This window comes from Theobroma cacao, chromosome 6 (assembly GCF_053813885.1).
Source record: "Theobroma cacao isolate CCN51 chromosome 6, ASM5381388v1, whole genome shotgun sequence".
Classification (NCBI taxonomy): Eukaryota; Viridiplantae; Streptophyta; class Magnoliopsida; order Malvales; family Malvaceae; genus Theobroma; species Theobroma cacao.
Window position 1 is genome coordinate 27,370,148 of NC_142644.1, and position 27,460 is coordinate 27,397,607.

Here is a 27,460-nt window from a genome sequence, read left to right on the forward strand (position 1 = left end):
ATGTATCAGCAGTGAAATTACAACTTTGACTGATGATAATTGATAACTAACAAAGATTCTGAAAAGTTCGAGGACGTCAAGCAATATCTTTGATCTTTCCCTGGTGCACCAAAGCCGCAATTTCTGAAAATGATGCAAATATTTGTGTCAACCCCATCACCGACTCCATGCTGCACTGTATTTGGCAAATTCTTGTGCAAGCCAGTGGCAAAAATAGAGCTTCTTGATTTAAATTCCTAATCCATGATAACCTGAAAGATCTGAATACTGTCTGAGAGCAATCTTTCTGAGTGAGTTTTGAGGAGGATTCATTTCTCAGTTCTTGCTTTTCATGATTCACTACCAAGATCTTTTAAGGTAGCTCTTTTCAGTAAGCTTCACCGCTAAACGAGTCCCCACTCATTCATGATCAGAGAAGTCAGTCCCCTCATTCCCACAAGATCAGGTGAAATAATGAGGCTCGTTCCCACATTCATTTCTGTCGTTGTCTGGTAGCTGAATTGAATATTTTCCTGTCACGAACAATTTTGTCAGAAGGAAAAGAGGTCCAAACGTTTTTCCGAGTCTAAGGTTACGGCACAAATTTTGTCATGCAAAAGACTGTTGGCTGCCAATACAAAAGACCTAAAAAGATGCTTGTAAAGTTTAGTAAGATGCTTGTAAAGTTTAGTTGAATCCATATTCTTGCTCTTTTGTAATGGAAATTCGAAAGGGTTTCTGCTTTCTAGCCATTCAAAGCAAATGCACAGTTGAAGTGAACCTATTTGTTATCGGTTTGAACATGCCTTTGAATATTAGAATCTCCCCACATGACCACTATAGATCAAATGATGAAGAAAGTAAAGAAGCATAGGAGAGCACGTCTCAACTTGCTTCCAAGGCAAAGCCATTCCCACACACGAGAGCAGCATCTAGAGAAATCATTGACACTCACCTACCCGGAGGTGTGGGATCAACACTTTAAATTCCCTATTAATGGTGACGAGTGCAGGGCAGTCTGCTATGTACATTTGCACGCGCCGAAAATGAGTGGATATACCCAAACTAAATCATTACGAACAAGATGGATTTGCCCATTTCACTAGGCAAACCCTCCAACATCCATACCTACAAACAAACAAATTATCCACTTAAACAAGAAGCAAAAGAGGTTGTAATTAAGCAATTGAGGGAATCACAGGATTCAAGTCACTTGAGATCATTTTGTAGGTTTAAATCAACTTATGACATAGCAACAGATTGTGGGCTAACAGAGTTACCCATCCAAGTGAAGCATCCTTAAATGATCTCTACATGGAAATGAATTAAGGCTATTCTTCTCTTTAGTGAGCAAAACTATTACTTAATGGGAAATAGCTCCCAAAAGGAAAGGTTAAATTTGCTACTGTTATGGAGCCTCCATATCAGTGAGATTCCTTTTTGGTTTTGACAATCAGACCAATCTAAGATTCTCCGTCCTTATTTGTGAAGATTTACTCACAAAAGATAATCATCCAGGACCCATCTATCTGACAACTTTAAAGAGTATAAGCAAAGTATTTAATAATATAATCAGAGAGTTATTGAAGGTTTAGTATAAACAAGCAATAAGGGCCAATCAGCTTCTTGAAGACAAATTAATCTGATGATTATGATTTAAAGTAAAGCAACTAGTTCTTCGGCCAGAAAACAGCGAAGACTTATCCAACAGGTGTTGCAGTGTTCACAAAACGATGATGGAAATCCAGCTAAGATTGTTTAAAAAATAATGTGTAAACAATGTTCAGCTACAATATGCTGAGTTTTCAAGGTTCCAGTAGGGTTGATACAACAATGTAGAGTACAAAAACACTATATAGAAAATGCTGTCTTTTGTTTTATAATTACATAACAACCAAGGATTTTGCAATCATTTGTCTCCCTCATGTTTCCCTAAACAAAGAAGAAACATATCTTTGCATAGGTAAATGATAAACGTTTACGGACACACGCGTACACATACATACACAGACAGTTGTAATAAAACATTGCAGCGATGCTGGTTCAATAGGAGACCCACAGAAAAGCAAACTCTTGGGGCTACAACTTCTCCAGGGCCAGTATTGATCGCATTATCTGGTGGCTAGCTACTGGTCTTGATGAACTAACCTAGTTCTTAATACATACAGCTACTAAAGAGAAACAGAAATCAAACAACTAGAGATGTCGGCAAACATAGAAATGCTATTTGATTAAACAGTGCCAAGATCTTACATAAACAGATGAGTATAAACAATGGCAGCTGAGCATCGGTTCTGGTCCAGGCTCTGAAAGTGAAAGCCCCTGACTCCAGCTATTTACACCACGCTAGTGCCAAAATTAGATTCTCATTCTCATCCTAAAGACTGTTCTTACTATCCATATTCTCTGAAGTAACATATATAGCACATAAAATAAGTAGAAGTTTCACTGCGTAATATGTTCTGCTTGCACATAAGCCTTAAAGAAATAGTTTTTGATCCATATATTAAAGAGCTGTACACATTTTTGAGTATTAAAAAAAAACTTTTATTTTTGTGTTTAAGTCATTTAACAAAAGATATTGCTGATATTAGATAGCATATAATTTTCATTGTGTTGTTGCTAAGCAGTAAAAGATAAATCATTCATCATTATCCAGACTAAGATGAATGATCTCAACGTCTTTAATTTATCTCAAGAAAAAGGGGCACAGGAGAATTGAGAATCCATATCCAGGGATGTACATATAGAAACCCGCATTTAACATATAATTCAGAGATCTTTATCTGAAGAATCATACAAGTTTCGCCCACAACGATCACAAATAGTAGCTGTAGTTGGAGAATCTTTTGGCTTGGTCTTCTGCAAATTTGGTAAATCAAGTTCCAGAACATCTCGCAGCACTTTTGATCCTTCCTGGAGCTCATCCGGACTGAGAATACAGGTTTAGGTCATAAATTATTACACAAATAAAATTAGACAACATTACATGCTGATTAAGGGCTCTTAAAAGGTATCATTTATCAACATGTTGTTAACAGATAAACTATAGGTTAGGAGAATGATCAGGTCTCAAACCAATGTAAGTAACCAGAAAAGCATTACATCAGAGGTAGTCAAAAATACTTGATCCTATTATTTCACTAAAAATATGAGGTACTCAACAAGCATTCCTCCTTACCTCATGCAAAGCGGAGGAGTCAACCGTACAATCGTGTCATGTGTGGGTTTGGCTAGAACTCCTCTTTCTTTCATCTTTAGACAGATATCATATGCCGAAACAGGGAACAGAGTCCTGCTGTTGAACTCAACAGCAGTGAATAAACCCCTTCCCCGAACTTCCTTAATGTAGTTTGGAAATTGCTCCTGAATCTTAAGCAGCTGATGCAAAAGTTCTTGTCCTAAATGGGCAGATCTGCAGAACAGTATACACAAAAGTAACATAATCCATACATCCGTGGGCAGAAAAGGACAGGGGGAGGGAGGAGAGGAAGAAATAGATGAACAGCAGCTATGTATAGCAAAGCAAGCCAGGTTATTCTTGAAGCAAATTTAATGCTGAAATTCCATTTCCATAAGTCAAATTCAATTTTAATTGACTTATGTGATCTTCATAAATTCTTGAGATATTGATTCTTTTTGGAAATTGACAAAGATAAGAGAAATTTAATCTGCAAAGGATCACAGTGTCTTCTCTCAGATTATGATATTGACAAGACACATCTTGGTTAATGATGCTGCTAAATTAATTCCTGTTATTCAGAATGTTAAGATTTAAATGTCACATGAGATTCAAATCCTTCTTTGCCTGTTGGGTTTTAGTTGTTTTAAGATGTGGAATTCTCTCTACATTTTGATCTAGCCTAAATTTTCATTTATACTAAACTGTAAAAGATCAAATAATTTCCTAAGAAACAGCATGATTTTCAAAATTTTCTTCCTCATATTTAATCTTCATAATGCAACACTGGGCAGGAATAATTCAATACCTCTCAGCAAGTTTCTCCTCCTGGATTACATCTAGTGAGGCAATGGCCACTGCACTGGCCAAGGGATTTCCCCCAAAGGTGCTGAAAACAAACAACAATAAGAGTGCAGTGAGCCTTTGCAGAACAAAACAATTGTATCACAATTAGCAGAGGGATCCAAAAGAAACTTTTGGCATTGAAGACAGAATTAAAATGGAAAATTAAGAGCTTTTGCAGACTCACAGTCACACATATCATGAAAGAAAAACCACCAAACCTTTTTGACAATATGCTGTTTAATGATGAAAGTGAGACCATTAAGTGAGGATTACTAGGGATAACTACAAACCTTCCATGTTCTCCAGGTCGAATGCAAAGCATTACATCTTTGTCAGCAAGCACTGCACTTACGGGTATTACCCCACCACCCAAAGCTTTTCCTAGTATCTGAATGAGTCAACCAGTATTAATTGTTCAGAAGCATACTAGAGAAGTTTTATAAAACTCTGGAGTTGGTTACTATAACATCTACATTGTTTAACAAGAAAGGCAGGTAGAAATAAAAATTAAACATGAAATAAAGCATATTCAATACTTCACTTTAGTGGTAACAGTAGCGGCAATATGAGCAATTCCATGCCGGATTGTTATCATTCAACTTGCAAGTTTCAGTAGTAATCTCACCATTCTAATCAACTTAAAAGATTTCTATTTTAAATGCCAAAATTTAATACAAGGGAAGAGAAGAATTAGCTACATAAAACAATCAATCCATAAATGAGCAGAAAATACATCTATATTGATCCTCAGAGTAAGACACTGATGCAATCCTAAAGAAAGGGAAAGAAAATGCTACTAGTTTTAACAACTATAAACAATGTAAGGAAGCCACAGAAAATTTCCATATTCTCAATCACCTGTCCAGTTTAATCAAAGGAATTATGAATTATGTTTTCAATTTTCACAATCTGCATATTACCATGGCTATGTTGTAATTGTTAAATTAGAGAAATCTATTCGAGAAACAATTTATGCATATCAAGTATGTGCATCTGTGTTTGGAAAAGTAAACTTGAGATAGACAGACTGAGTGAGTGCAATGAAATGTGTTTGAGGTGTACAACCATCCTGACTCACATTGCAGCCAAGTGCTGCAACTCCTAAAACAATATACACAAAAGTACATGCAGATATTTGATTTGCAGATCAAAACTTTCAATCAGAATTTCATTACTCAGTTTCAACTCAACCTTCTACAAATTTCAATATTTATTTACTTTTTTCTTCCTAAAATGACAAAAAGGACTAGATATGCTAGATGTGCTGATTGATGGCTGCTTTACTAGAATATCTGCAGAACTCAAACGGCAAAAGGTTGTGGACCCAACACTCAAAAATTAAGTGAACAATAGGAACCAAATACTGTTATATTCACATGAAATAGTACCGGAATTTCATCAAAACTAAAAGTTAAATATGGCCTTACTACAACATCTGGGCGAACTTCTTCCCAATCACAAGCCAACATTTTTCCTGTCCGTGCTAGGCCACTTTGTATCTCATCAGCAATCATTAGAATATTATATTTTGAGCAAAGTTCTCTGACTGCTTTGAGATACCCTTCTGGAGGTATTATAACCTATCAATGAAAAGGGGGAGAAAGAATAGAACAATATTGTCAAAAGAATGAAGGGATGAAGGCAATAACAACTGAACAAGGCTTTACTTGAAGCAAAGGTTCTCCCACCACCCATCATGAAAAAGGAAAGAAGCTATTGGTTTTTTTTTTTTTTAAATCTCTGTGGTCTCTGAATTAATTGAAGATTGGGTTATAAATCAGTACATTATGTAATATTCTATGTCAAAAAAGACTTAATAAATTTGTAAATTGGACACTTGGTGAAAATTCTAACTTGTTAAATGACTATATGTATCAATGAAAAACCTAATGGTAGAGAGAACTCTCCATGAAAGAGGTCCCAAGTTTAAATCTTCCTTCATTAAATCAACTCTCAACGAACTAATCATGCAACTGTATGAGATAGTTTGGCTCCTCACTATAATCAAGCGGGTAAAAAAACAAAGCTAAAACTCTCATAAGTTGCAAGTTAAAGTTAGCAAGACCAAAAGATGAATAGACTCCTGGCTTACTAAAAGTTCGCAGATCTGCTAAACCAAATGCAGCAAAACCTGGAAAAAACACTCAAGCCCATTCAAAGTACTTCACAGTCCCAACCACAAAACATTTGATTCTAAACTTACACCAGCCTCTCCTTGAATAGGTTCAAATAGAAATCCTGCTATCCTGTGTCCATGTTCTGCACTCATAAAAGGAGTAAGTAATGTGTTAGAATAAAAGATACTTTCATGTTTAGCTTCTTTGTTTTAAGAAGAAACTGTCATCTGCATATTTCAGAACATCAAAGACAGATTATTGAGACGAGGTGAACCATGTAATCCTCCAGAAGAAATGAGGCCTCTTAAGCATCTTGTAAAACATAAACTTAAATAAAAATCTGGAGTATTCAAACCTTCAAAGATCTTCTCAAGGGCAACATCATCACCAAAATCAACTTTAACATGACCAGGCAACAATAGCCCAAATCCTCGAGTAGCCTCATTGTCACAGCTCATAGAGATGACAGCCAATGTACGACCATGGAAGCAGCCACAGCAAGAAACAATGATAGCCTGCATATGCCCAATTTTTTACTCACAGAAAAAAAAAACAAAAAACTCAAAGAGGTCTCATATATCTCCATGTTCCTGGTATTAGTAACTACCCAGAGAGAAGACTAACATTATACCAACATTAGCTGCCATCCAAAATCATGACTGCTTTGTTACTAAATCAGATAGGAAAGGAAAACCTCAAGGTTTCTGTCTCCTAAACTACTTCTACATTTTCTTTACCTTATATATTACAAAAGCAATTGTGCATGAGATCCATCTCCTTATTTTTTTCCTTTTATATTACAAAAGCACTTTTACATGAGATCCATCTCCAATTACAGTCATTGGATGAGTAAAATAGTAAATACATGCAATCAGATGCACCCCACTGCCTACCCCCCTACAACAAGGAAAATAATGTGCTTTTCCAATTAATGGCCTTATATTAGGTAAGGGGGTTTATTTGCAACACAAAGAAACGCCAGTTAACAAGAGTAAAAAGATTTACCTCATCTTTGGGAATTTTTTTCTTCTCATAACCCCATTTCCTTGCCAACTTCAGAGCAGTTTCCACTCCTTCAGCACCAGTATTCATGGGAAGCACCATTTCATAGCCAAACATACTTGTCAGACGCTCTGCGAACACTGGAAATCTGTCATTGTAGAACGCTCTGGAGCTGAGTGTGAGTCTTTCCGCCTGTTCTTGGAATGCTTTGGTGATCTTTGGATGACAATGTCCCTACAGTGGGAGGCTATGACGATTAAACTAAGGAGGAAGTTAAATTCAAAGTGTCAAGTAAATTTGCAAATCTTTAGATTTAGTTTCTTTTAATCCATCTTTTGACTGTATATGGCTTTTGGCATGAGCAACCCCACCCCCGGCACATCTGCTGAATAAGAAGAAATGCTGACTGAAAGGACACAGTAAAGTGGCACTTAAAGGTGTACGGAAACTATAACATAAATTTACATGCTATTATACCTGATTAACAGCTGAGTAAGCTGATAGAAAATCGAGATACTTCTTGCCCTCTGGATCCCATATGCTCGATCCCTTTGCTTGAGAGAATACAACAGGAACTGGGTGGTAACTGTACTTGAACCAGAAAAGTGATTGGCTAAGTCTATCATCAAAAGCAGGCAATAGCCCACAATGTAACATGCCAAAACATCCAGGGATACCTACTCAAAAACTTTGAAAGCATAAAATGACTGCCAAAAACAGAGTGCTTAAATTTCCGTGATATGGTGCAGAATGCCAAAAGGTTAAGATATTCAGCATCCATCTTGCACATTCAACATCTACCTTGAATCTATTTACCAAAATGTAATTACATTAAACAATGAAAAGGACACTTCAAGGAACTCTAAGAGTAATTTCCCAATGAAAACGTTTCACGGCTTTCAATTTTTCACATTGAAACTGAAATTCTCAAAGGTTCTCTATAAAAATTCATTAGTGCAATCAATTCAGTCTGACGTGCCATGGATAACCAGAAGAAAAAAGTTCAAGAATTTCAAGAGAACTATGAATATAAGCAAACTTTACAAACTTGAGCACGCAAACCAATTGAAACAATTATATAAAAGATTCTTCTCCGATATTCAATCGTTCTAACAGGAAAGATCAACCCAGGGAAAAGCTTGAAGCTAACAAAGCAAAACCGACAGACCCAAAAGATGAATATTATAAATTGATAGTAGATATGCTTCAAATCAACATAATTAAAACCAAGAAGCCAGAACAAGGAAGAAAAAAGGGGGCGAATTGCAAGAAGCAGAGAAAGATTAAGCAAACACAGAGTCCTCAAGGGTAAAATTAAATAAAAAGGAGAGAACGAGAGAGAAGAAAGCTAACTTGTGGGCACTATATTCGTATTCAAGGTTGATGAGGTGGTTAGAAGAAGAAGGTGAAGACGAAGTGCTGCCTTCAGCGACAGCACCATAGCTCCTCCTGCTGGCTCTGCTCACTCTGCTTAACAAAGACAGTAACGGTTTCCTCGTTGCAGCCATTTTCCGGTGACACAAAATAAAAATTATGGTTCAACTACTGAGGTTCCTAAGCCAGTGGTCAGTTTAAAAAAAATGTTGCCTTTTTGCTTAATACCAAAGTGGAAAAAAACTGGGATTGTGTTAAATTATAGTGCAAAACGCGAACTGGGATTGTCTCTCTCCTCTCTGTTTTCCAGGATTGTCGTTATGCTTAAGTTTTTAAGCCGTGACATTGAAACACAGTTACATACAGCTCTCCCAGCTTTGTAGGAAACCAACAAAACCATCCCATTCTTTTGTTTAGAAAAACTCAAAAAATCATATTTACCCTCCGCATTTACCTGTAAAACAACTCTTGAGAAGGAATTGAAAAAGGAAAAGACTTGGAGAAAAAGAGAAAAAAAATTGAAGGATAAAGTTTTAAGGCAGTTGCAAAGTTTGGAGTTGAATACACGTAAGATTCCATCCCAAATAGTCCACTGAAGTTTTTTATTGGTACAAGTTATCACGTGTACTAAAAGCCAGAGCGGCTGAGCTGAGCCCTCCCTCACGGGCATGCACTGATGGCTTGTCAGTAATTCAAGTGGGCTCATATTTTAGCTTAAGATCTGGGTTGCTCGAGCCACAATTACACAATGAAAGTGATTGTACCACAAATTGCAATACACATTCAATGTTTGATCAGCTAGGGGCATTTAAACAGATAACCAAAAAGGAAAATCTTTTACAGAAAGCAAAGAATTTTTTAACTTCTGAGAAACCCCTAAAATCTTGACATGAAGAAGGTATGTCTTGACGGTGGAGTAGTGCAGACAACAGAGGATGACATTGGAGTAATTTACCAAAGAAAACACAAGAACCAAACTCTTTGGTTTCAGATGCTAAATGAACAACGCTTCTGAGTCACAATAAGAATGTGGGTGCATGATGCAGGGCTAGATTATTCTTTTAGTGCAACTGTTATCAATCAAAGAATGAAGTGAAAAAAAAAAAACGCATGAACAATTTCCATCAAAGGATCTTCTTTCCCAAAAGAGCAAAAAGAGCGTTTCATCAAAATTTCTTACATGGCTAATAACTCTTTCATGTGTTCATTTACAAAACATGATCCCAGAACCAAGAAAAACAGCTCTGAATCCAATCATAAACATTCCAGCTGAAGCTACAACCTTGAACAGTACCACTAACATGTCTTGACATATTTACAAAAATTTGTCAATATAACTTAAGACTGCTATCAAAGGGCCCTTAGGGCAGGGGTGGTGTGAACTGCGAATGGTTCTACATACCATCCAGTGGCATCATTTTAGTAGAATGAATATATTCTTGCTAGAAATAACGATCAACCTAAAGAAAGTCCTAGATGACAAAATAATATATAGTATAAAGTTCGGAAAAATATTGATCTTAATATAGGTGGTTCTAAATATAGATGCTAGAGGAGAGTAAGTGATCAGTCCTAAACATAGATGCTGGAGGAGAGCATAAAATACAGACTAAGAAGCCAGCCAATGGTTTAGAACAGAAGAAATAGAAGAAAAGAACTCAGTTGCCTATTATAGCAACCAATCATGCGGTAAAAGATCAATAGCAATATGGTTAATTGACATAGAGCAAACAAACATCACAGAATCATTTGAGATATGGCACCGGCAGCCAGAATTTCAACATGAAACAATGACTAGCAGCCACTAGAAGCCCCAAAGGATTCAAACTGCTGCTGGATGACACCATGAGAAATGGGAGTAGGATGCTGGTGTAGCATCACTGAAATGCTAATGCAATCCTTAAAAATAACTGAACCTTGGAAAACTGGTGCACAACAATAAAAACAGCAATCCACCTCAATTTTATTGTGAAAAATAAAAAGCAGCTTCACTTTGTTATCAATTGCAAGGGGGGTGGGATGAGATCAGTCAGAGGTAGAAAAGAAAGATCGAAAAACACTGCAAAGAAAAATGTCATAGAAAGAAGGGAAAATGTGTTGTCTGGGGAAAAAATGTCAGGTCCAGACACAACCAACCACTTATATCCTGTTATATATTCGTGGCATTCTAGGAAATAATGTGATATTTAATGAAGCAAGCATCACTATTGATGCTTGAGCTACGAAACCATTAATATTGGTATCTGACATCCTAATATAAGGAATTTGCAAACAAACTATAAAATGCAGTGATTCCTTAAAGCTAAAGCTCAACTATTTTTCGATTTTAGAAACAAGGTTGATGAAATGTAACCAAGTAATTCTTGGAACAGGAGTTGTGACTTTAGGACCACATGTATTTCCTGTTTGATAGGAAAGGTTCCGCGGAGGGCATCTCTATTCAAGGTGAGGAAATCTCTTCACAAGCCACGTACAAGAGCCAAAAGTAAGATAATGAGATTTCAGTTCACTTTCTCAAGCAGAAAACAGTTCCAGATGCAGGAGTTATGCTGAATTTCCTATCAGACATGCTGTGAAATTCGCAGCAGTAAATGATAATCGAGGTATCAAGAGAAGCCCAGAAATGAAATAGTTGTATGAGATAAAAACACATTCATGGTTCACTATTTTCATGATCCATCCATGAAGCCAGGAACACAGCAAAAGATTCAGAATAGAGAGAAAGGGATGGAGGAAGTGCTTCACGAATTGTCAATAGTCTATTTATTTCCAGGGTATGATTTCCTTTTTCTTTTGAAATTGCACTGCAAACTGACCAAGGAAAAGATGGAGGAATAATCATCAAGGTTTCACACTACCGTCAATAGGAATATCCTTCTATTGAGCAGCTGAGAGAAGAGATGGAAAGGTAGAAATATAATAAATAAACATACTATGAATTCGCCAGTTACGGTCATTGAAATATTTCTTGGCGCAAATATTAAATTCAGAGTATAAAATATTGGAAATAAGAAGGATGCCCATACTAAGAAAAGACAAGATCTGATATAACAGCACCAAGGAAAGAAAGATCCTAAAGCGTTCTAAGATATTGCAGAGAGAGAATAGTTTAAGCAATGAAGATGCAACCTAACTCCCATGAATGTTAAGCCAGCAACACATCTTCCAGAATGATCTTGAAAGGCACTGCTATGGAAGAAAGAAAAGGGGTCCAGTTGAAGAAGACTAGAACAAGAAGCCATCTCCAAAAACCAAACCTAAGGGAACTACCAAGAGGGAACATAGGAGGGAGAAAATTCCAAGATTTTAACTATTCACCTTCAACTACCAAGAATATCTATAAAATTCAGGTGGCCATTATAAATGCCTGAATCAAGTTTTCAGCTTCACGCTTCTGCTGCAGAGTGCCTGTTATAAGAGCAACACGTTCCCCTCGTGAGGATTTGGATTCAGAAATTTCAATCATTGCCCCTGATATCTGAAAGAAGAAAAGGCAGCGTGAGAATGACATTCAATCAAGTAGATTTTTAAAATATTGTGGGGAAAAACATGACAATATCTAATGTCATGGCCACAGTTAGGACTAACAGACCAGTGATGCCACATTAATTTTCACAAGGGATAGCGAACAACTTAATCAAAAAGCATCTGCCTGGAAGAATACCGACATAAGCATACATAAGCTATTGAAAGTGACTCCATAAACAGAGATCAGCTTTCCTACTTTATGATACAAGAAGAATTTCAGTAAATGACACAAAATATTCTCAAAACTAAACAAAGCATCCAAATTCAAAACAACAAACCTACCAAATAAAATGTGTAGTTATTCAAATTTTTATCTTCATTCATATCAATATTAGGCTAACTCTTTAGCTAAATGATCAATGTAAAAATATAAGGTTGGAAGGCAGGCTGACAATTGATAAACCAACCTTCCTTATGTTGGTTAAATTGAGCCCTCCTTTGCCCATCACTTTACCGACCGCATTAGCAGGGATCAATATTTCAAGAGTTGAAGATGGATGCAACCTGTATAAAGACAATAAATTAAAGACGCATATTCAAGGAGAAGGTATAGAAGTCTCAAGAAAGAACTTTAGGCACAATTTCTAACAAGCATGATATACCCACCCTCCATAGAGCTTCGATGAATATGAGGACATAGACCCATAGCCACTTTCGCCCATCTTTTAGAGAGGAAGAAAACAAACATGTCAAAGAAAAAAAGAAAAGTAAAACTACAAGTAAAGACAAATTCTAATATGGCATTTAAAGAAAAAAAGAACAATAAGAAAATTGCTCAGCAAAACACAAGGGAGATTGTGTGTCAGAAACAGGTAGCCAATACCTAAAAACTAAAATAACCATCACAAAGCTACCCTGAAATCACATCCCAGCTCGAAGCTACCACAAATTCAATAAGGAAATGAGAAGCTGAGAGCAAGCATGAAAGTGAGACAGGGAAACAGATTTTCATTGGTAAAATGAAAGTTCCAAATTCATCACTAACTATTAAATAAAACTCAACCACAAAACATAAAAAGGTAAAATACCCTCAGCCCCCTAATTCCATATGGGTTCATTAATTTTCGAAATGGACAGTCCACCCAAAAAGAATATTTTGCGCTGGACACATAAATCCAACCATAAATGTTTTCGTTAGTTTGATGATGTGACAATTTTGAAAAGATAATTTTACCCTTCATTAATTTTAAAAATTACTACACTACATAAACTTAAATTTTTCATTTTTATTTTTTTTTCCCATTCAAAAAAAAAAAAAAACTCTTCCTTACCTCTTGCTGCAGCTGGAGTGCCAGATCTGGCTCCTGCTGGATCTCCCTCCCCTACGCTCCGCACTCCCCTGGGAGTGCAGATCTCACCCAAGGGAGATCTGTGCTCCCAAGCGAGGGGGGAAGGGGAGGGGTGCAGCTCCCCTTGGGAGTGCGGGGATGGGGGGCATGGCTCCCTTGGGGAGCACAGGGTGTGGCCAGCCGACGTAAGGGGAGTGCCGTCGGCTAGCCTGAAAAAAAGAAAAGGAAAATAGTGAAAAAGGGAGGAGAAAGAAGGGTAATTTTGGCATTTCATATTTGCCCATTAACGTCATTTATATGTTTGAGACAGATTGTCCATTTCGAAAACTAATGGACCTGCATGGAATCATGGCTAAAAGTTATTGGGGTGATAGTATTTTACCCAACATAAAACTAAAGCAGCTTACTACAGGCATGCCTGAATTATAATACAAGAAGAATTGAGGTCTGAACAAGTTATCCTTAGAAAGTGTATCATGCATTTCATTGAACCTCAAGTGAGTATCAATAGATAAAGATGTGAGATCTCAAAAGTAACACTATTATAAAGATGATGCAAAAAGATGTCACCCATGTTGAGCAGGACATGAATAAGGGGGAAAAAACCAGAGTTATGAAGGTAGCAGTAACAACAATTCCACAATTACATACCGGCAAGGTTCCATATCCATAAAGGCTGCTTGTAGGAAGCACACCAAGGCCACTTCCACTTTCAGCTCTTTGATCAAAAGCCAAAGGAGGAACTGGAGGAACAGAAGGCAAGAGAGATGGCACTGCAAGACTGGCACTGCTTGAGTAGAAAGAATCTGCACCTACAGAAGGGTTAGGACCACTGTCCTTTTCTTTCAAAACATCATCTCGGAGCCTTAAAACAATCTGTATAAGCGCATCTCTCACATTATTAACTTTTCCAGCAAGCTACAAGACACAGAGTTAGCATAAAAAACTGTTCCAATAGAAGGAAGAAAAATATCAATCTTCAATATATATATATATATATATATATATATATAGAGAGAGAGAGAGAGAGAGAGAGAGAGAGCAAACCTCAACGAGCTCATCATTGGCATCAGCACACTTTGGCTTATTCCCTTTTGATATACGAACATCAGCTTTAGTTCTCTTCCGAATTTCATTTATAATAGAACCACCTTTTCCAATAACACAACCAATAACCTTAGATGGAACAAGGAGCCTCATAGTCACAGAATTATCATCGTCATCATTAATCTTCCCTTGCAGCAACAGAACAGCTTCAACAGCCATGGATTTTAAATCATCAGGTGACTGTCAAGTTAAACAAGGCATATTAACACATGAGAAAACAGAAAATGTCCAACTATTTGATAAATTGCAGATAAATCAGTACTGGAATCCAGACTAGAGAAATTCAACTAGAGGCATACCTCTGTAGCTGTGACAGTGATAATACACTCATCACGATCAGCCTTTGTATCATCAACCTCGATACGAGCACCACTTGCCTGCCTTATACTCTTAATAGTACCCCCTCCCCTGCCAATGACACGCCCAATCTTGTCAAATGGGCATAGTACTCTGATTTTTAACTCTTCAGATCGAGATGCACCACCAAAACCAGAAACCACAGGAAGAGCAGATGAATACACAGGCCAGGTACTCCCTGTATCAGCATATCCCTGAAGATCTGGCACATGGGCGGCACCCAATATTGGTGGAACTGATCTAGAAGGTACAGTAGGATCTGGATTAGGATATAAGCCACCTGGTGGATAAATAGGGACATCTGATGGGATTATAATGCTTGGAGCTGGAGGAGCTTCTGCCACAGTCGTCTCAAGAGGAATTTCTTCTCTTGGACTGAACTTGTACATGATTGCAGAAACAGCAAAAAGTGCTTTCTTTACAGCCTCTGGTTCACCAGTTATCTATTCACAGGAGAGAGGAAACACTGTAAACTGATTAATGTAGAAAAAAATAAATAAATAATAAAAAACCGGCATAAAACCACCATGAAGAGTATCATATATGAACATGAAAGCATTGCTTTTACTGCACATCAGAGATCCATTATCTCAATCAGATCTAAACTCAACGAATTTAGCAGTAGAATTGGCTCACACACAAAGCTTTAACATCCACCTAAACAAGCTATTGAACTTAAAAAGTTATTGAGGCTTCAACTGCCACTGCAACAAGGCAAGAAATGAAGGTTAAGGTGCACATGCTGTCAACACTTAAGATGGATTCAATTCTTCATAACAAGTGCAACCTGTCTACGACATTATCTACATTTCTTTTTTAAACTATAGACTGTAGTTGATAAATTGACAAGATCCAACTTTGAGTAACAGAACAGTAAAAAGAAATCTACAACAACCAATTGTTGCTGAATATAAAATAATCCAAATAATCAACAGGAGGCATTCAAACACATCATCAAACATGCCAAAAATAAAATATTTGCAAACAACACAAACCTGAATGAAGTTGTCAAAATCCATGGCACATGAATGATTGGGATCACCAGCATCCTTAGCAGTAACCTTAATGATGGTCCTGGTCTTGCCCCTCAGTTTCTTAATAGTTGTGCCAGCCTTACCAATGATATTAGCAGATTGGCTAGATGGGACGAGAATTTGACATTCCTCCCCATACCTATCTGTCCGTTTCTGATCAGAATCCCCTATGAGAGCCACAGCATTTGCAATTGCAGCGTGAACTCTAAGAAGAGCATCCTGAGCAGCACATAACGGTTCTTTGTCATTGAATTCATCATCTACCTCAACTTCTTCCTTATCCTTAACATAACAATAGATTGTTATAACCCTATCCTTGGCACCAGGATATGGATCAACCACCTTAACCTTTGCCCTCGTCTCCTGCCTAATCAAATTTATGACTTTACCACTTTTACCAATGACACTTCCAATCACTACATCAGGGCAAAGTATTCTATAAACAACCAGTTCATCATTGTTTTTTTCATTTTTATCATTCAATCTTCTCTTCTGATTCCTACTATCCCCATCATTATCTCTTTGTCCTCGATGACGCTTAGCACTCTCACCCATTGTTTTGGAATATAAATCAACTGCTGAAATCATAAACTAAGTCTAAGTCCAAAAGCAATCAAATTGAGTTTCAATACAATGCAAGTAGAAATAGTTAACATTCACAGTTTTTTTTTAACAAATTTTAAGCTTTCTTTTCATATCAAAACAATCAGCTTGAGTTCTCCCGTTGCTTTTCACTTTCTATCAATTCTCAGCTACTATACAAATTAAAATAAAAACCACCAAAAACCTCAAAGAAACATCATCTAAATGAAAAACGAAGATACGCAAAACAAAAAAAGAATCAGCTTTTAACCAAATAATATGGCAACTAGAATATATAACAAAAAAGGAAAAAGAATATATTGATTAAAACTTTGTTCCCATGCGAATAATTTCCATTGAAAATTTAAAGGCTAGACAGACACGAAAGATGGGAAAAAAGTGCAAAACCCTATCCAAAAAATAAAAAGGAAAAGACAAAGGAAAGGAGAGAAGCGGAAAAAGGAGATTTGAAGGGAAACCCATTTTAAGGAATGAAGTGAGAATTCGTACCAGAGAGAGATTCAGATAATGAGACAAGAAAAACCCTTTGGAAGCAGAAAAAACAGAGAGGGGATAGACAGAAACAGGGAAACCGGAAGCTGTGCCCTTCAGGCGAAGTTTCCTTGGATTCGCAGTTAACAAGAATTTCCCAGTCAACAATTTTTTTGTTACGTTGGATTTTTGTTTTTTTTTTGTCAACGCCAAGGATCGGTTTTCTGATTTTTTTTTTCTTTTTCTGGTTTTTAAAAGAAAAATTTCCCAATTCAGTGGGCCGGGCTTAGATCAGTCAATTGAAATTTTCAAATCCGGAAAGCTAGATGCTCGAGGAGTAATTTGCTCATAAATTTTCAGAATTGATCCAATCCCATTACTGTTGGGCCAATTTGCCCATCCAAAGAAGTCCAAAAGCCTCTCCAACAACCCAAAATCTGATGAATCACCTGTCAGTTCCGTCCGTTCCCCTAATCGTCATCTTGTCTTTCCGTCTCTCTGTATATGAAACACCCCCAAACAATCATTCAAGGTGAAGGATTCAATTATTCTTCTCTCAATCTTTTCCTTCTCTCTTTGGTAAGTCACTGCTCCTTTTTCCTTTTGTTGATTTATTTAAAGGGTTATATATATGTGTGTATGTATATATATATATATATATATAGAGAGAGAGAGAGAGAGAGAGAGAGAGAGAGAGAGAGAGAGAGAGAGGCAAGCTATGCTTGTTTTGTATCTTTAGCTTTACCTAAGTAAATTCTTTTCCCATTTTCTGTATCTGGGTTTTGCTTTGATTGAGTGCTAAATAATTGTTCTTTTTCTCTCTTCCTTGGTTTTCATTATATGCTTGTTTCTTTTATTGTTTTGTATGTTATTTAGGTTGGTTATTAGTGTTAGTATATTGTACCGTTGCTTTTTGTAGTTGTGAAGTTGGGCAATCCATAAAGTAATTAAAAGCATCTTTTTTTGGTGGTTTCCATTGATTTTATGAAGTGGGTTTTTGAATTCATCATCATTTTTATTGCATTCCTGTCAAGTTAAAAGTTTGTAGCAAAGCTTGCTCAACTTCCTGCATTGGTTGTATGTATTTAGCATGTAGATGATAACTAAGCGTCTTGAAGTGTCTTTGTTCTTTTGGCTAAAATCTTGAATAGGTGATTATGAAGTATAAGGTCTTCATTCTGTTATCTTCCCCAGATTTTTTACAAATTCCATCCCTGTTCCATCTAAACTGTTTCACTGATTGACACGTTCATTGGTTCCATGGCTAAAATGCACCCTATCCTTGTGCTGTTGCCATCATTGTAGACTTCAAATTTTTTTAAAGAACGCAAGGATTTTCATTTTTCTATATATGCTGTTTAAGGTGCTACCCTTCTTATCAATTATAGCTTCTTGGTGTTTGGTTTATGGTCATTATTATGCTGAAAAGCTGTGAATGATATATAGTTTTATCCGATGAAAGGGTGCTATCAGTCATTAGCTTGTTCGTGCATTTGACTGTCTTACTAAACAAGCTAATAACAAAGATTCATTTTCTATTATTTGCACCTAACAGTTATTTATTCAAGTGCACTAGCATGGAACAAGAAGTAGGGGAATCCTTGATTCAACTGGGGAGCTCAGATGATCCTAACTCAAGCAGCACCGATCCTGTAACTCGAGTAAGGAAGCTGCTGTTTCGCCGTATGCTGGTGGGGATCAAAGATGGAAGGTTTTTCTTGGGCACTTTCCACTGTATTGACAAGCAAGGAAATATCATTCTCCAGGATTCAATAGAGTATCGTAGCACCCGACATTCCTCTCCATCTCCAATGGAGCAACGATGCCTCGGTCTCATTCTCATACCTTTCTCTTGTCGAACATCCTGTCATGTGGATTGCTCCATCAATGAACAATTGTCACTGCTGAAGGTTTAAGGATTGAGACTCTGTGTTTTCATTGAATCTCTGTTTGAAAGAAAACAACAGTTTTTCCTGATTTATGATTATCCTTTTGTTGTTTTCCTGGAGGAGTAATTGTAATTACTTTGTTTTCAATGGAAGGGAATATGATTGGTGCACTATAGGGATTTCATGGTTAATGCTTGAAAATTAGTATTAATTGTCATTACGATTTCTTTCTTAGCATTATGTGTGCACACTCAATCTGTTGATTGGCTTCTACGCTCATTTAACCTGCATTTACATTATCTATATGATATCCTTTGGTAGGCCAAAAATGAAATAAAGGAGTGCAGTTATGGTCGGTAATCTAGATAACAAGAACCATAGGCAACTCAGAACAATATAAAAGGAGAGATTTGGAAAGCTGGCTAGGGATGGCAAATCATGGATTACAGCCAAAGTAGTAGAGATACATGTCTGTCAAAATGCCCCGAGGTATGGTTTCATCAACCCTATGTCTCGCACTGTACAAATAAATAGATCAGATGAGCTCTTTTTCAGGAAAATCTATGGTATTGAGAAAGAGTCGTTTGAATTGGGATTTTCTTGTGATTCAGTTCATGTCATCATTTGGAGTTAGTGAATTTCGACTGTAAAATTGTTTAGGCTATCTTTTGATGGCCACCATGAATCATATTTGACAGTAGAAATGTCACTGATTCTATGATCGTATTTCTCCAAATCTGAGGCAATATTTTTTGCAATGCAATCAATCAATAGAAATGACTAACCAAAATCTGTAAACGAAATTTTATTCATAAGAAAACCAGAATAAAAGCCATAATTAAACCAGATAAAATAGCAACAGAGAACTTCTCCTAACTATTCCAACCCCATCGTCTTCTTCACCGCCAAAGCAAATTCGTAAATCTTTTCCTGGTCGGCTATAGACTTAGACACACTGTCAATTTCCATGCGCCTTTTCGCCCATTGCAGCAGAATGGGACACTCTGCTTCGATGCTGAATTGGCCACATTTCTCGTAGGCATAGCACCAGCTGTAATGGGACACAAGTGTGACATCTAAGAACCCCATTGTTTCACCTCCAAAGGAAGGCTTCTCTCCAAGCTTTTCTTCCAATAGCTTCAAGCTCTCAATGAACTCCACTGTTGCCTTCTCTTGTTCTTCTCCTTTGTTCATCCATATCATTTTTCCCCAATCATACAACTGCCACACAAATCAAATACTACTATTAATGAACAAAAACGAGTGAGAGAAGGCTAAAAAAAAATGAAAAAGATGAACTTAAAAGCCATGAGTAACAGAAACACTTTCTTTTCAACAAACTCAGCCCAAAGCCTGGCTTGAGCTTGCTGGTAAGGATCAGAAGGCATCAAAGGGAACCTGTCCTTCCAAATTGCATGGATGTACTGGATAATGATAAGGGATTCACAAATGGGACGACCCTTGTGAATTAAAACAGGAACCTTTTTATAATCAGGATTGGACTCTACGAGGAGAGGGTTCTTTTGCTCTAGCAAGTTTTCTTCCTTGTACTCGTACTTAATCCCCTTCAGGTCCAGGGCGATTCTCACCCTCATCCCGAAAGGACTAGGCCAAGAGTCCAAAGAGTGACACCTCCTCTGCCATTGTTACAGATTGTTAGAATTCAAAGAATATAAAGAATTAACAAAGCATTGTACGAGGATTAAAGCAGTGAACTGAACGTGTGTGAAAGAGAGTTGGTATCATGCCAATTCTGCATTGCCAACTCAGTCTTTATTTTGATGAAACAAACCTCTTCTGTCTTCTAATTTTTTCTTCTTTTGCCTTTATATTTCTACTTCTATCAGTTTCAAATTTGAAGATTTTGGTTTTAAAACCACATTCTAAATTGAACAACATTTATTGGCTGGGGTTTCCATTGATAACTCTTAGGTCTGGCAAGAGAATCAATAATGGGAAATTTGCTAACGATTGGAAATAAATATGGAAGAGGAGTGTAGGCCTAGTAATCCGCACTTTCCTCCATTCCAAGCTATCATGCAGTCATGCAACATGAATGGAAATTCTTTTGGTAAATGCGATATGAAAGGAAAGGACTAACGCCAGACTGTGTTTTCTTTTAAACGAAAACAAAGGCAATATACACATAGAAAGTACAATTGGAACAAGCTATATATATATTCACAAAAAAATTCACCCTTTGATTCCAATGAAATTACGAGTAATTGTGAGTACTCAACCTATTCAAACTTCAGCTTATCTAACTCTTCCCTGCAATTACGACAAATCATACAAAACCACAGGATGACACGAATAATATATAAAATGAGTGCATGAAGTTATACAGACCGATTAATTTTCCTTTTAAAACTTTAGAATTGAGTTTGTTGTAGAGGATGAGAAAACTTAGTTTCCAACCCCAGAAATGCATTCATATGATCATATCTTTTCTCATTGTTTTTAAGGATGGTTTTCTTCTTTAATTATTTAATCACACACACAAAACAATTTCACTTGTTTCTAGTCTGCAAATACTGAAAAAGGATGCTTGGTTCCCATATCACTTGTAAAACTGGCCAGGTAGGCTTGCCATGCCATTTGTATGAAATTTAAGTAGAATTGTCATACCATTTGTATTAAAAGAAGTTAATGTTGAGTAGTACTTCTTGGCCTTAATACTTTGGATCTAAAAAACCCAATTATTACCTGCCATAGAACATTATATTTAGTCGATGAAAAGAGAATAAACAGAATATATATTGTAATACCTCTTTAAAAATGTCATTCATCAATTTAAAAATTATGCGTTCATCACAAAATCCAGGCTTGCGACTATATAAAACATTAGAACTTGTAAATGGACCGATGGTTTCTGCCAGATGTCTCAAATTTTAAGACCAATTGGGATATTTTTCCTGCATTGCTTAATTATCCCTGATAATGCTCCAGATAATACCCAGAGCTATTTACAGCATAAGAGATAAATCAATTTACTACCACCTTTTTCAAGCCAAAATATTGCTATCAAACTTGTGCTGCTTGAAGTGTTTGTTTGATTACAGAAGAAAAATTTTTATCAAAACCTGTCACTGTACGGTGTTCCATATACAATAAGATAAGGTACAGTTCGCACGACAGTGTCGATTGGTATTGCAAAGTTCACACCAGAGGAAACTCCTGTCCCTGCAAGATGGTATAAAACCAATAGAATGATTTTCAAACTTTAGGATTGTATCAATCAATTTCTTTGCAAGAAGGAAAACTATGCTTGTCTTGAGATTATCCGTGTTGAGATTCTGCCAAGTGCTCCTTGAGCAGCTGCTCCTTTTGTAATTGTACAGAACAGGCTCTTCTCAAGATAGCTTCTATGCCAACAGGAGTCTCCAACTCAACGTTTAAGACTCCCCATGGCATTACAGCTTTTCATTAATAAAAACTCATCTTTCAAAAAAAAAATTTCATTTCATACCAAAGGCATTTCTCTTGGGAAACAAGGACTGGTTCATGTCATTATCTAATGTCTAAGTGTTCTGGAGGATTTTTAAAAAATCATGGCCTTGGATTTTATATCTCAAGACTCAGATTGCTTGCTCCATAGGTCACAAGTTATAAACAGTAGCATGATCTCCTTACCTTTCCGAGTGAAAGTTGCTGTGTTAACTCCGATGACATGGCCATAGGAATCAATCAACGGTCCACCTGAATTGCCTGCACAGACATGGTAAATAACAGCTGAAAAAAACTTAATGACATCTGTATATTTTCTTCAAGAAAATGATTATGAACCAACCAAATTGATGCAAAGTTGAAAGAACCAAAAAATTAAAGAATGGTTTGAGAAATTTATTTTCTTTCTGTAAAATATAGACCACTGTGTAGTTCACCACTTCTTATTGATGTATTATCAAAAGTTGGTTTATTTTAGTAACCTATATCCAATAACAAAGAAGATGCAATTGCAAAGCAAGAGAATAATGCTGTTGAGGGTCTGCAACATAACAATATGCGGGTATCATGGGTACGTTGAGCTTACAAATGCAGTCATCCATAGAAACCAATACATTACCTGCATTAATAGCAGCATCTGTTTGAATTGCTCCTCGAATAGCCCTTCCATTTGGGGAAGGTATCTCTCTGCCTAATCCACTAACCACCTGCACTATTTGAATATGACAGCAGAAGATTATCACATTTCTGAATCTTTAATTATTCCATATTGTTGCTTTCTAGTAAGCTATCTTCTGTCCCAAGCAAAGGAACTAGATTCAAGATTGTTTTCCTTACATTTTCATAATAAGCAGCAAGTTCAATGGCCTCTTACAATTATGTTGCAAGAACCACCACAAAATTCTTTATTCAACTCAAATCTAATAGGGGATCAACTAATAGAGTAAGGGTTCGTTGTTTTAACAAAAAACAGTTCAACAGCTATGTTGTTTTTGAACAGTTACCCCAGTTGTTAGAGTGTTCTCATATCCAAAGGGATTTCCAATGGCGAAGCAGCTCTGCCCCACACGTAAATCACGAGAAGTACCGAGAACAACAGGCTTTAATTCATAGCCCTCAACATCAACCTGCAGATAAAATTATATTAACCATTTTCCAAACACTTGCTCTTAGAAAAATAACATAATTCAGCATTAGTAAACTATCATTGACAGAAGCACTCTCGGCATTTAACATTAAATAGCTTTAACACAAGTGCCAAGATGAAGCATTCCTACTAAATACCTTTAAAACAGCTAAATCATAGGCTGGATCAATACCAACAATTTTCCCTTCTTTGTAAAAGCTAGTGCCTCTAGCGTCAACTAGAAACACCTGAAAAAATAGGCATCAAATTAGACAAGCAGCCATAATACTTGGCAAAGGTACAATGTAGTTCATGCCTTGGCTGACCGAGAAGTGCAATACAACAACGAATTAAAGGATAACTAGGGAAGGACCAAACCTTACAACGTTGTAACCCACTTTGGTCTGTAGCCAATTTATCTACAACATGGTAATTAGTAACCTGTTAAATATAAGGAACAAATAATGTGACAACAGTAGAGTTGACATCTATGTATAGTCTAAAGACATTATAATTCATAGGTAGGAGTAAGTACAATTTATTTTGAACCAGGAATGCATCAGATTATAAAAAAGATATCATCATCAATATTCACATTGTGTATTTCCATCTAATACTGCTCTTGCAGCATCTCAAGCAAGTAATTATAGGACGTTTCATGGTGATAACAACTATGTTTTAAGAAGTTAAACGTTTGAATCTAAGTTTTCATGGATTTCTTACATAAATATAGAGGACGCAGTCCATAATCTATAAAGCTATCATTCAACTCAGACCTCGGAATCAAAAGAAGGTGAAGAACTGGGGAAAGGGGGGAATAAAAATAATCACTCTGGTCAGTAAACTATACTGAGAAACCCACAGGATCATCAGCAAAATTATTTACAAAAAAAAAAAGAAAATAGCAACCATATGGATATTGTATTACAAAATTAAATGTTACTGACATGAAACTAAAAAAGATGATAAAAACAGTTGTATGAACTGCTCTACGGAGAGAAGAAAAACAGAGAACAAAGGAAGAGGAAAGTTACTTCATTCATCAGTAAACACATAGTATATATACAAATAACACGTGGTTAACCCCTGTTTACAAAGAGGACAAGTGTTATTATCCAAAACATGCACTATGACACATCAGAAGTACTGGTATATCTCTCTTAATAACCAGTACAATGAAGCAAAATACAAAACAAGTCGACAAGTTAACGTCGATGCATGCTTTAACTCTAACAGTTACAAACAAAGGACGGAATACCCACAATGTGGCCAAACTTATCCCAGATAAAGCCCGAACCTGTCCCTTCAACTTTTGCATCTTCATCCTCAGCAAGTGTGACTTCCTGGGAAGAGCTCTTTGGGATTTTTGCTAACTCAAGGTCTTTTATAAAAACAACCGAGGGTGAAGTTTCCTGCAAGAATCCCAGAAATAAAACAAAGTAAAATCAACAAAAGATAATTGACCAAAATGTGGGTCATTTTATGACAGAATTTGAACTGCATTTGACAATTTCTTCAAGCTGGTAGCAGAGATATCCTAAACTACCTACATAACAAATCCAACTGCTAATTCCATGATAATAGAGGCTTGCAATCACCATATCAAATAGGGCAACAATTCAATAAATATATCTATGATAAAGGACAAAAGCAGTGTTCAAAAGCAATTGGAACAAAATTTTATGCCTTAGGATTAGACTTAACTTCTTTTGAGAATTAAAAATGAAGCTCTTATTTGGACCAACAGAAATAAGTGAAGTTCATCGCCAAAAGAATCACATAGAAACTTAAAATGGGGTCATCATTCATCAAATTAGCAGAATAGATACAATTTCATTAACATGAGAAAGATCATAGTCAATTTTTCCTATTAGATGCTACACTATTGGTGAGTAAATTAGCAAAGAAACTCAACTAATTACAACCAGAAGGAAAAAGAAAAGAAAATTTTGGGTACCTGAAAGAGACGAACAATTCTATCTTCTTCTTCATCAAGTTCCTCATCTTGTTGTTGGAGGGCAATAGCAGAATATAAAGAAGAAACGGGATTAGACAACTGAAGTAAAGAAGCCACTGCAACAGTTGAACCAGAGACAATGGCTCTTCTTCTTGTAATAACTAGACTCTTATTATCTGAAGATTCTGATGAAGAAGAAGTAGTTGTAGTTGGCAATGGAGATGGGAGCGTGTGCAGAGAAGCCATCACCACCATGTTATTACAAGCTTCCTGTAAAGTTAAAACTGAAAACTGTTTCTATTTTAGCTGCTCTTGGGGGATAAGGTGTGCTTACGTGCAGTCGTTTCAGACAGTTTCATAGTTGGCTTACTTGGCAACTCCAAAAAGAAGAATAACAAAAAAATGTCAAAAAAAAATTTTTAAACAATCCATGAAAAGCTTAGATTCTTTTTAATTTTAATTTATACAAATTTTTTCATCAAATTTTACTATTTGATATTTATCAAAAGTTTATGTAAATTATATATTTTAAAAAAAAATTATCTAAAAGGAAAGAAACATAAAAAAGTCAAAATGAAAAGTCAAAAAACAAATAAAAATAATAAAAGAAATTCATATTTCCGTTTTACTTTTTTCCCATTTTAATAAGTATATGATTCCTCCTTATTCATCTTTTTCTTCTCCCAAAAGAACTCAAAATGTTTTAGTTCAATTTTTTGTTAAAAATAAATAAATTCATTCACTCAATGTATATTCTTAATAGTGCTTTTTCTTAACTCATTTTAAATTAAGTTATTTCTATTTGACAATAATTCAAATAAAAAAATAAAGAATGAAGGAGAAATCAGAAAATTAGAAAAGGTTCAAAAACTAAAACCCTTTTTTTAATTTTGTTTTGATTCCTTTTTTTCTGTTATTTTCTTTTTCTTTTGTTATTTTGTTTTCTTGCCTTTTTTTCAAATTTTTTCTCTTTTATGCTCTTCCCCTTACTTTTCCTTTTCAAATAAAATCACAAACATATTCATAAAACCATAAATCCCTTTAATCAATATATTACTAGTTGATTACTCGCCCATGATAACGAGATTAAATTTCGTCAAATAAATTTAAAAGATTGTTGTTGTAATTTATTTTTAAAAGTAGTTATATATATTTTTTTAAAATGCTCGAGTGTAGTTATACATATATATTGCATGCATCAACATATTTTATTTTTTTATTTTAAAAATATAAATTGAGAAATTTTTAAATTTGATGATTTTTTATACAAATTAATTTAAATTATAATTTTTTTAAAATAAAATATTTTGGAAAAATAAGCATAAATAAAGAAGAATAAAACAAAAGAGAAAGAGAAAAAATACGATGATAAAAAGGTTTCATACTTTTTTCATTATTCTTTTTCTTCCTCCTTTCTCCCATTGTTTCTTTCACCAAAAATTTAAAACATTTTAATCACATTAAAAATCCAAACATCTAGATGAAATATGTACGTTTGCAAATTTTTTTCAAAAATAATTTTAAATCGCATCTTTTTTTTTAAGTATTTGTTTGAAAATATTTAGGGAAAACAGTAAAAAAAAATAATGGACGGAGGATACAAAGAAAAAGGTCCAACTTATTTTAAAGGAAAAAATCAATGAAAATATCAAGACATATTTTTTTAATTATATAAGATATAAATTTGTTTATCACATTGATATTTTTTAAAAGTTTTTTGAAATTATATTTTTTAAAATAAATTAACTAAAAGGAAGAAAACATAAAAAGGTAAAAAAGAAACATGAGAAAACTAATAAGAATTATAGAAGAAATTCGTATTTTCATTTTACTTTGTTTCCCAATTAATAAGTATATTATTCTTCCTTAATCCTCATTTTCTTTTTCCAAAAGAGTTAAAAATATTTTTGATCAATATTTTAAAAAAAATCATTGACTAAATATATATTTTTAATAATTTTTTTTAAGTCATTCTAGATTATGTTATTTTTATAAAAAAAAAAAAGAGAAATAAAGAATAGAGGAGAGTAAGAAAAATAGAAAAGATTTTTTTATGATCTTCCTTTTCTTCAATTGTTTTCTTTTATTTCCTTTTTATTATTTTTTATTTTGTTTTGTTGCCCTTTTTTCAATTTTTTTTCTTCTCTTATTTC

The 27,460-nt window shown here is 35.4% G+C and overlaps 5 protein-coding genes across 10 annotated transcripts; 1 reads left to right on the forward strand and 4 right to left on the reverse strand.

The window, feature by feature from the left end:
- Positions 1-2,640: 2,640 nt before the first annotated feature.
- DELTA-OAT (ornithine-delta-aminotransferase) lies at positions 2,641-8,997 on the reverse strand. Its single transcript, XM_018123814.2, has 10 exons — positions 8,479-8,997; positions 7,603-7,711; positions 7,129-7,359; positions 6,479-6,638; positions 6,210-6,265; positions 5,434-5,586; positions 4,297-4,394; positions 3,969-4,049; positions 3,161-3,394; positions 2,641-2,911 (listed from the first exon to the last, which is right to left on the reverse strand). The coding sequence occupies exons 1-10, from the start codon at positions 8,631-8,633 to the stop codon at positions 2,752-2,754; spliced, it is 1,437 nt and encodes a 478-aa protein (XP_017979303.2). The 5' UTR covers positions 8,634-8,997; the 3' UTR covers positions 2,641-2,751.
- A 663-nt stretch (positions 8,998-9,660) lies between these two features.
- Positions 9,661-17,122, reverse strand: LOC18596475 (KH domain-containing protein At4g18375-like). Of its 4 annotated transcripts, none has more exons than XM_007024977.3 (8): positions 16,907-17,120; positions 15,776-16,389; positions 14,723-15,223; positions 14,364-14,603; positions 13,968-14,234; positions 12,634-12,689; positions 12,435-12,531; positions 9,661-11,977 (listed from the first exon to the last, which is right to left on the reverse strand). In XM_007024977.3, the coding sequence occupies exons 2-8, from the start codon at positions 16,367-16,369 to the stop codon at positions 11,846-11,848; spliced, it is 1,887 nt and encodes a 628-aa protein (XP_007025039.3). In that variant the 5' UTR covers positions 16,370-16,389; positions 16,907-17,120; the 3' UTR covers positions 9,661-11,845. The 4 variants fall into 4 exon arrangements, 3 of the variants coding, with proteins under 3 accessions (XP_007025039.3, XP_007025038.3, XP_088663148.1); XM_007024976.3 differs by having other exon boundaries at positions 15,776-16,392; positions 16,907-17,119; XM_088807022.1 differs by lacking the exon at positions 16,907-17,120 and having other exon boundaries at positions 15,776-16,402.
- Positions 17,123-17,279: 157 nt separating this feature from the next.
- Positions 17,280-19,011, forward strand: LOC18596476 (Small nuclear ribonucleoprotein family protein). Of its 3 annotated transcripts, none has more exons than XM_007024981.3 (2): positions 17,280-17,467; positions 18,457-19,011. In XM_007024981.3, exons 1-2 carry the CDS (start codon positions 17,393-17,395, stop codon positions 18,802-18,804), a joined length of 423 nt encoding a protein of 140 aa, XP_007025043.3. In that variant the 5' UTR covers positions 17,280-17,392; the 3' UTR covers positions 18,805-19,011. The 3 variants fall into 3 exon arrangements, with proteins under 3 accessions (XP_007025043.3, XP_017978948.1, XP_088663149.1); XM_018123459.2 differs by having other exon boundaries at positions 17,311-17,467; positions 18,444-19,011; XM_088807023.1 differs by having other exon boundaries at positions 17,319-17,467; positions 18,465-19,011.
- Positions 19,012-19,631: 620 nt separating this feature from the next.
- LOC18596477 (putative glutathione S-transferase) lies at positions 19,632-20,393 on the reverse strand. Its single transcript, XM_088807722.1, has 2 exons — positions 20,103-20,393; positions 19,632-19,998 (listed from the first exon to the last, which is right to left on the reverse strand). Exons 1-2 carry the CDS (start codon positions 20,370-20,372, stop codon positions 19,654-19,656), a joined length of 615 nt encoding a protein of 204 aa, XP_088663848.1. The 5' UTR covers positions 20,373-20,393; the 3' UTR covers positions 19,632-19,653.
- A 1,273-nt stretch (positions 20,394-21,666) lies between these two features.
- Positions 21,667-25,634, reverse strand: DEG5 (DEGP protease 5). Its single transcript, XM_007024983.3, has 8 exons — positions 25,308-25,634; positions 24,613-24,762; positions 23,729-23,791; positions 23,509-23,598; positions 23,229-23,351; positions 22,844-22,931; positions 22,411-22,485; positions 21,667-21,960 (listed from the first exon to the last, which is right to left on the reverse strand). Exons 1-8 carry the CDS (start codon positions 25,560-25,562, stop codon positions 21,854-21,856), a joined length of 951 nt encoding a protein of 316 aa, XP_007025045.3. The 5' UTR covers positions 25,563-25,634; the 3' UTR covers positions 21,667-21,853.
- Positions 25,635-27,460: the final 1,826 nt, after the last annotated feature.

Coding starts and splice junctions, on each gene's coding strand:
- DELTA-OAT (XM_018123814.2), bottom strand. CDS start 8,633: ATGGCTGCAACGAGGAAACCGTTACTGTCTTTGTTAAGCAGAGTGAGC. Junction 6,639..7,128: donor AAAAAATTCCCAAAGATGAG/GTAAATCTTTTT, acceptor GGGCATATGCAG/GCTATCATTGTTTCTTGCTG. Junction 5,587..6,209: donor CTATTCAAGGAGAGGCTGGT/GTAAGTTTAGAA, acceptor TTTCATTGATAG/GTTATAATACCTCCAGAAGG.
- LOC18596475 (XM_088807022.1), bottom strand. CDS start 16,402: ATGATTTCAGCAGTTGATTTATATTCCAAAACAATGGGTGAGAGTGCT. Junction 14,604..14,722: donor TCACTGTCACAGCTACAGAG/GTATGCCTCTAG, acceptor TTAACTTGACAG/TCACCTGATGATTTAAAATC. Junction 12,690..13,967: donor ATGGATATGGAACCTTGCCG/GTATGTAATTGT, acceptor CCTCTCTAAAAG/ATGGGCGAAAGTGGCTATGG.
- LOC18596476 (XM_007024981.3), top strand. CDS start 17,393: ATGAAACACCCCCAAACAATCATTCAAGGTGAAGGATTCAATTATTCT. Junction 17,468..18,456: donor ATCTTTTCCTTCTCTCTTTG/GTAAGTCACTGC, acceptor TATTTATTCAAG/TGCACTAGCATGGAACAAGA.
- LOC18596477 (XM_088807722.1), bottom strand. CDS start 20,372: ATGAGGGTGAGAATCGCCCTGGACCTGAAGGGGATTAAGTACGAGTAC. Junction 19,999..20,102: donor CTGAGTTTGTTGAAAAGAAA/GTGTTTCTGTTA, acceptor TTTGTGTGGCAG/TTGTATGATTGGGGAAAAAT.
- DEG5 (XM_007024983.3), bottom strand. CDS start 25,562: ATGGTGGTGATGGCTTCTCTGCACACGCTCCCATCTCCATTGCCAACT. Junction 23,599..23,728: donor GTGGGTTACAACGTTGTAAG/GTTTGGTCCTTC, acceptor CTATTTTTTCAG/GTGTTTCTAGTTGACGCTAG. Junction 21,961..22,410: donor AGCAACTTTCACTCGGAAAG/GTAAGGAGATCA, acceptor ACCATCTTGCAG/GGACAGGAGTTTCCTCTGGT.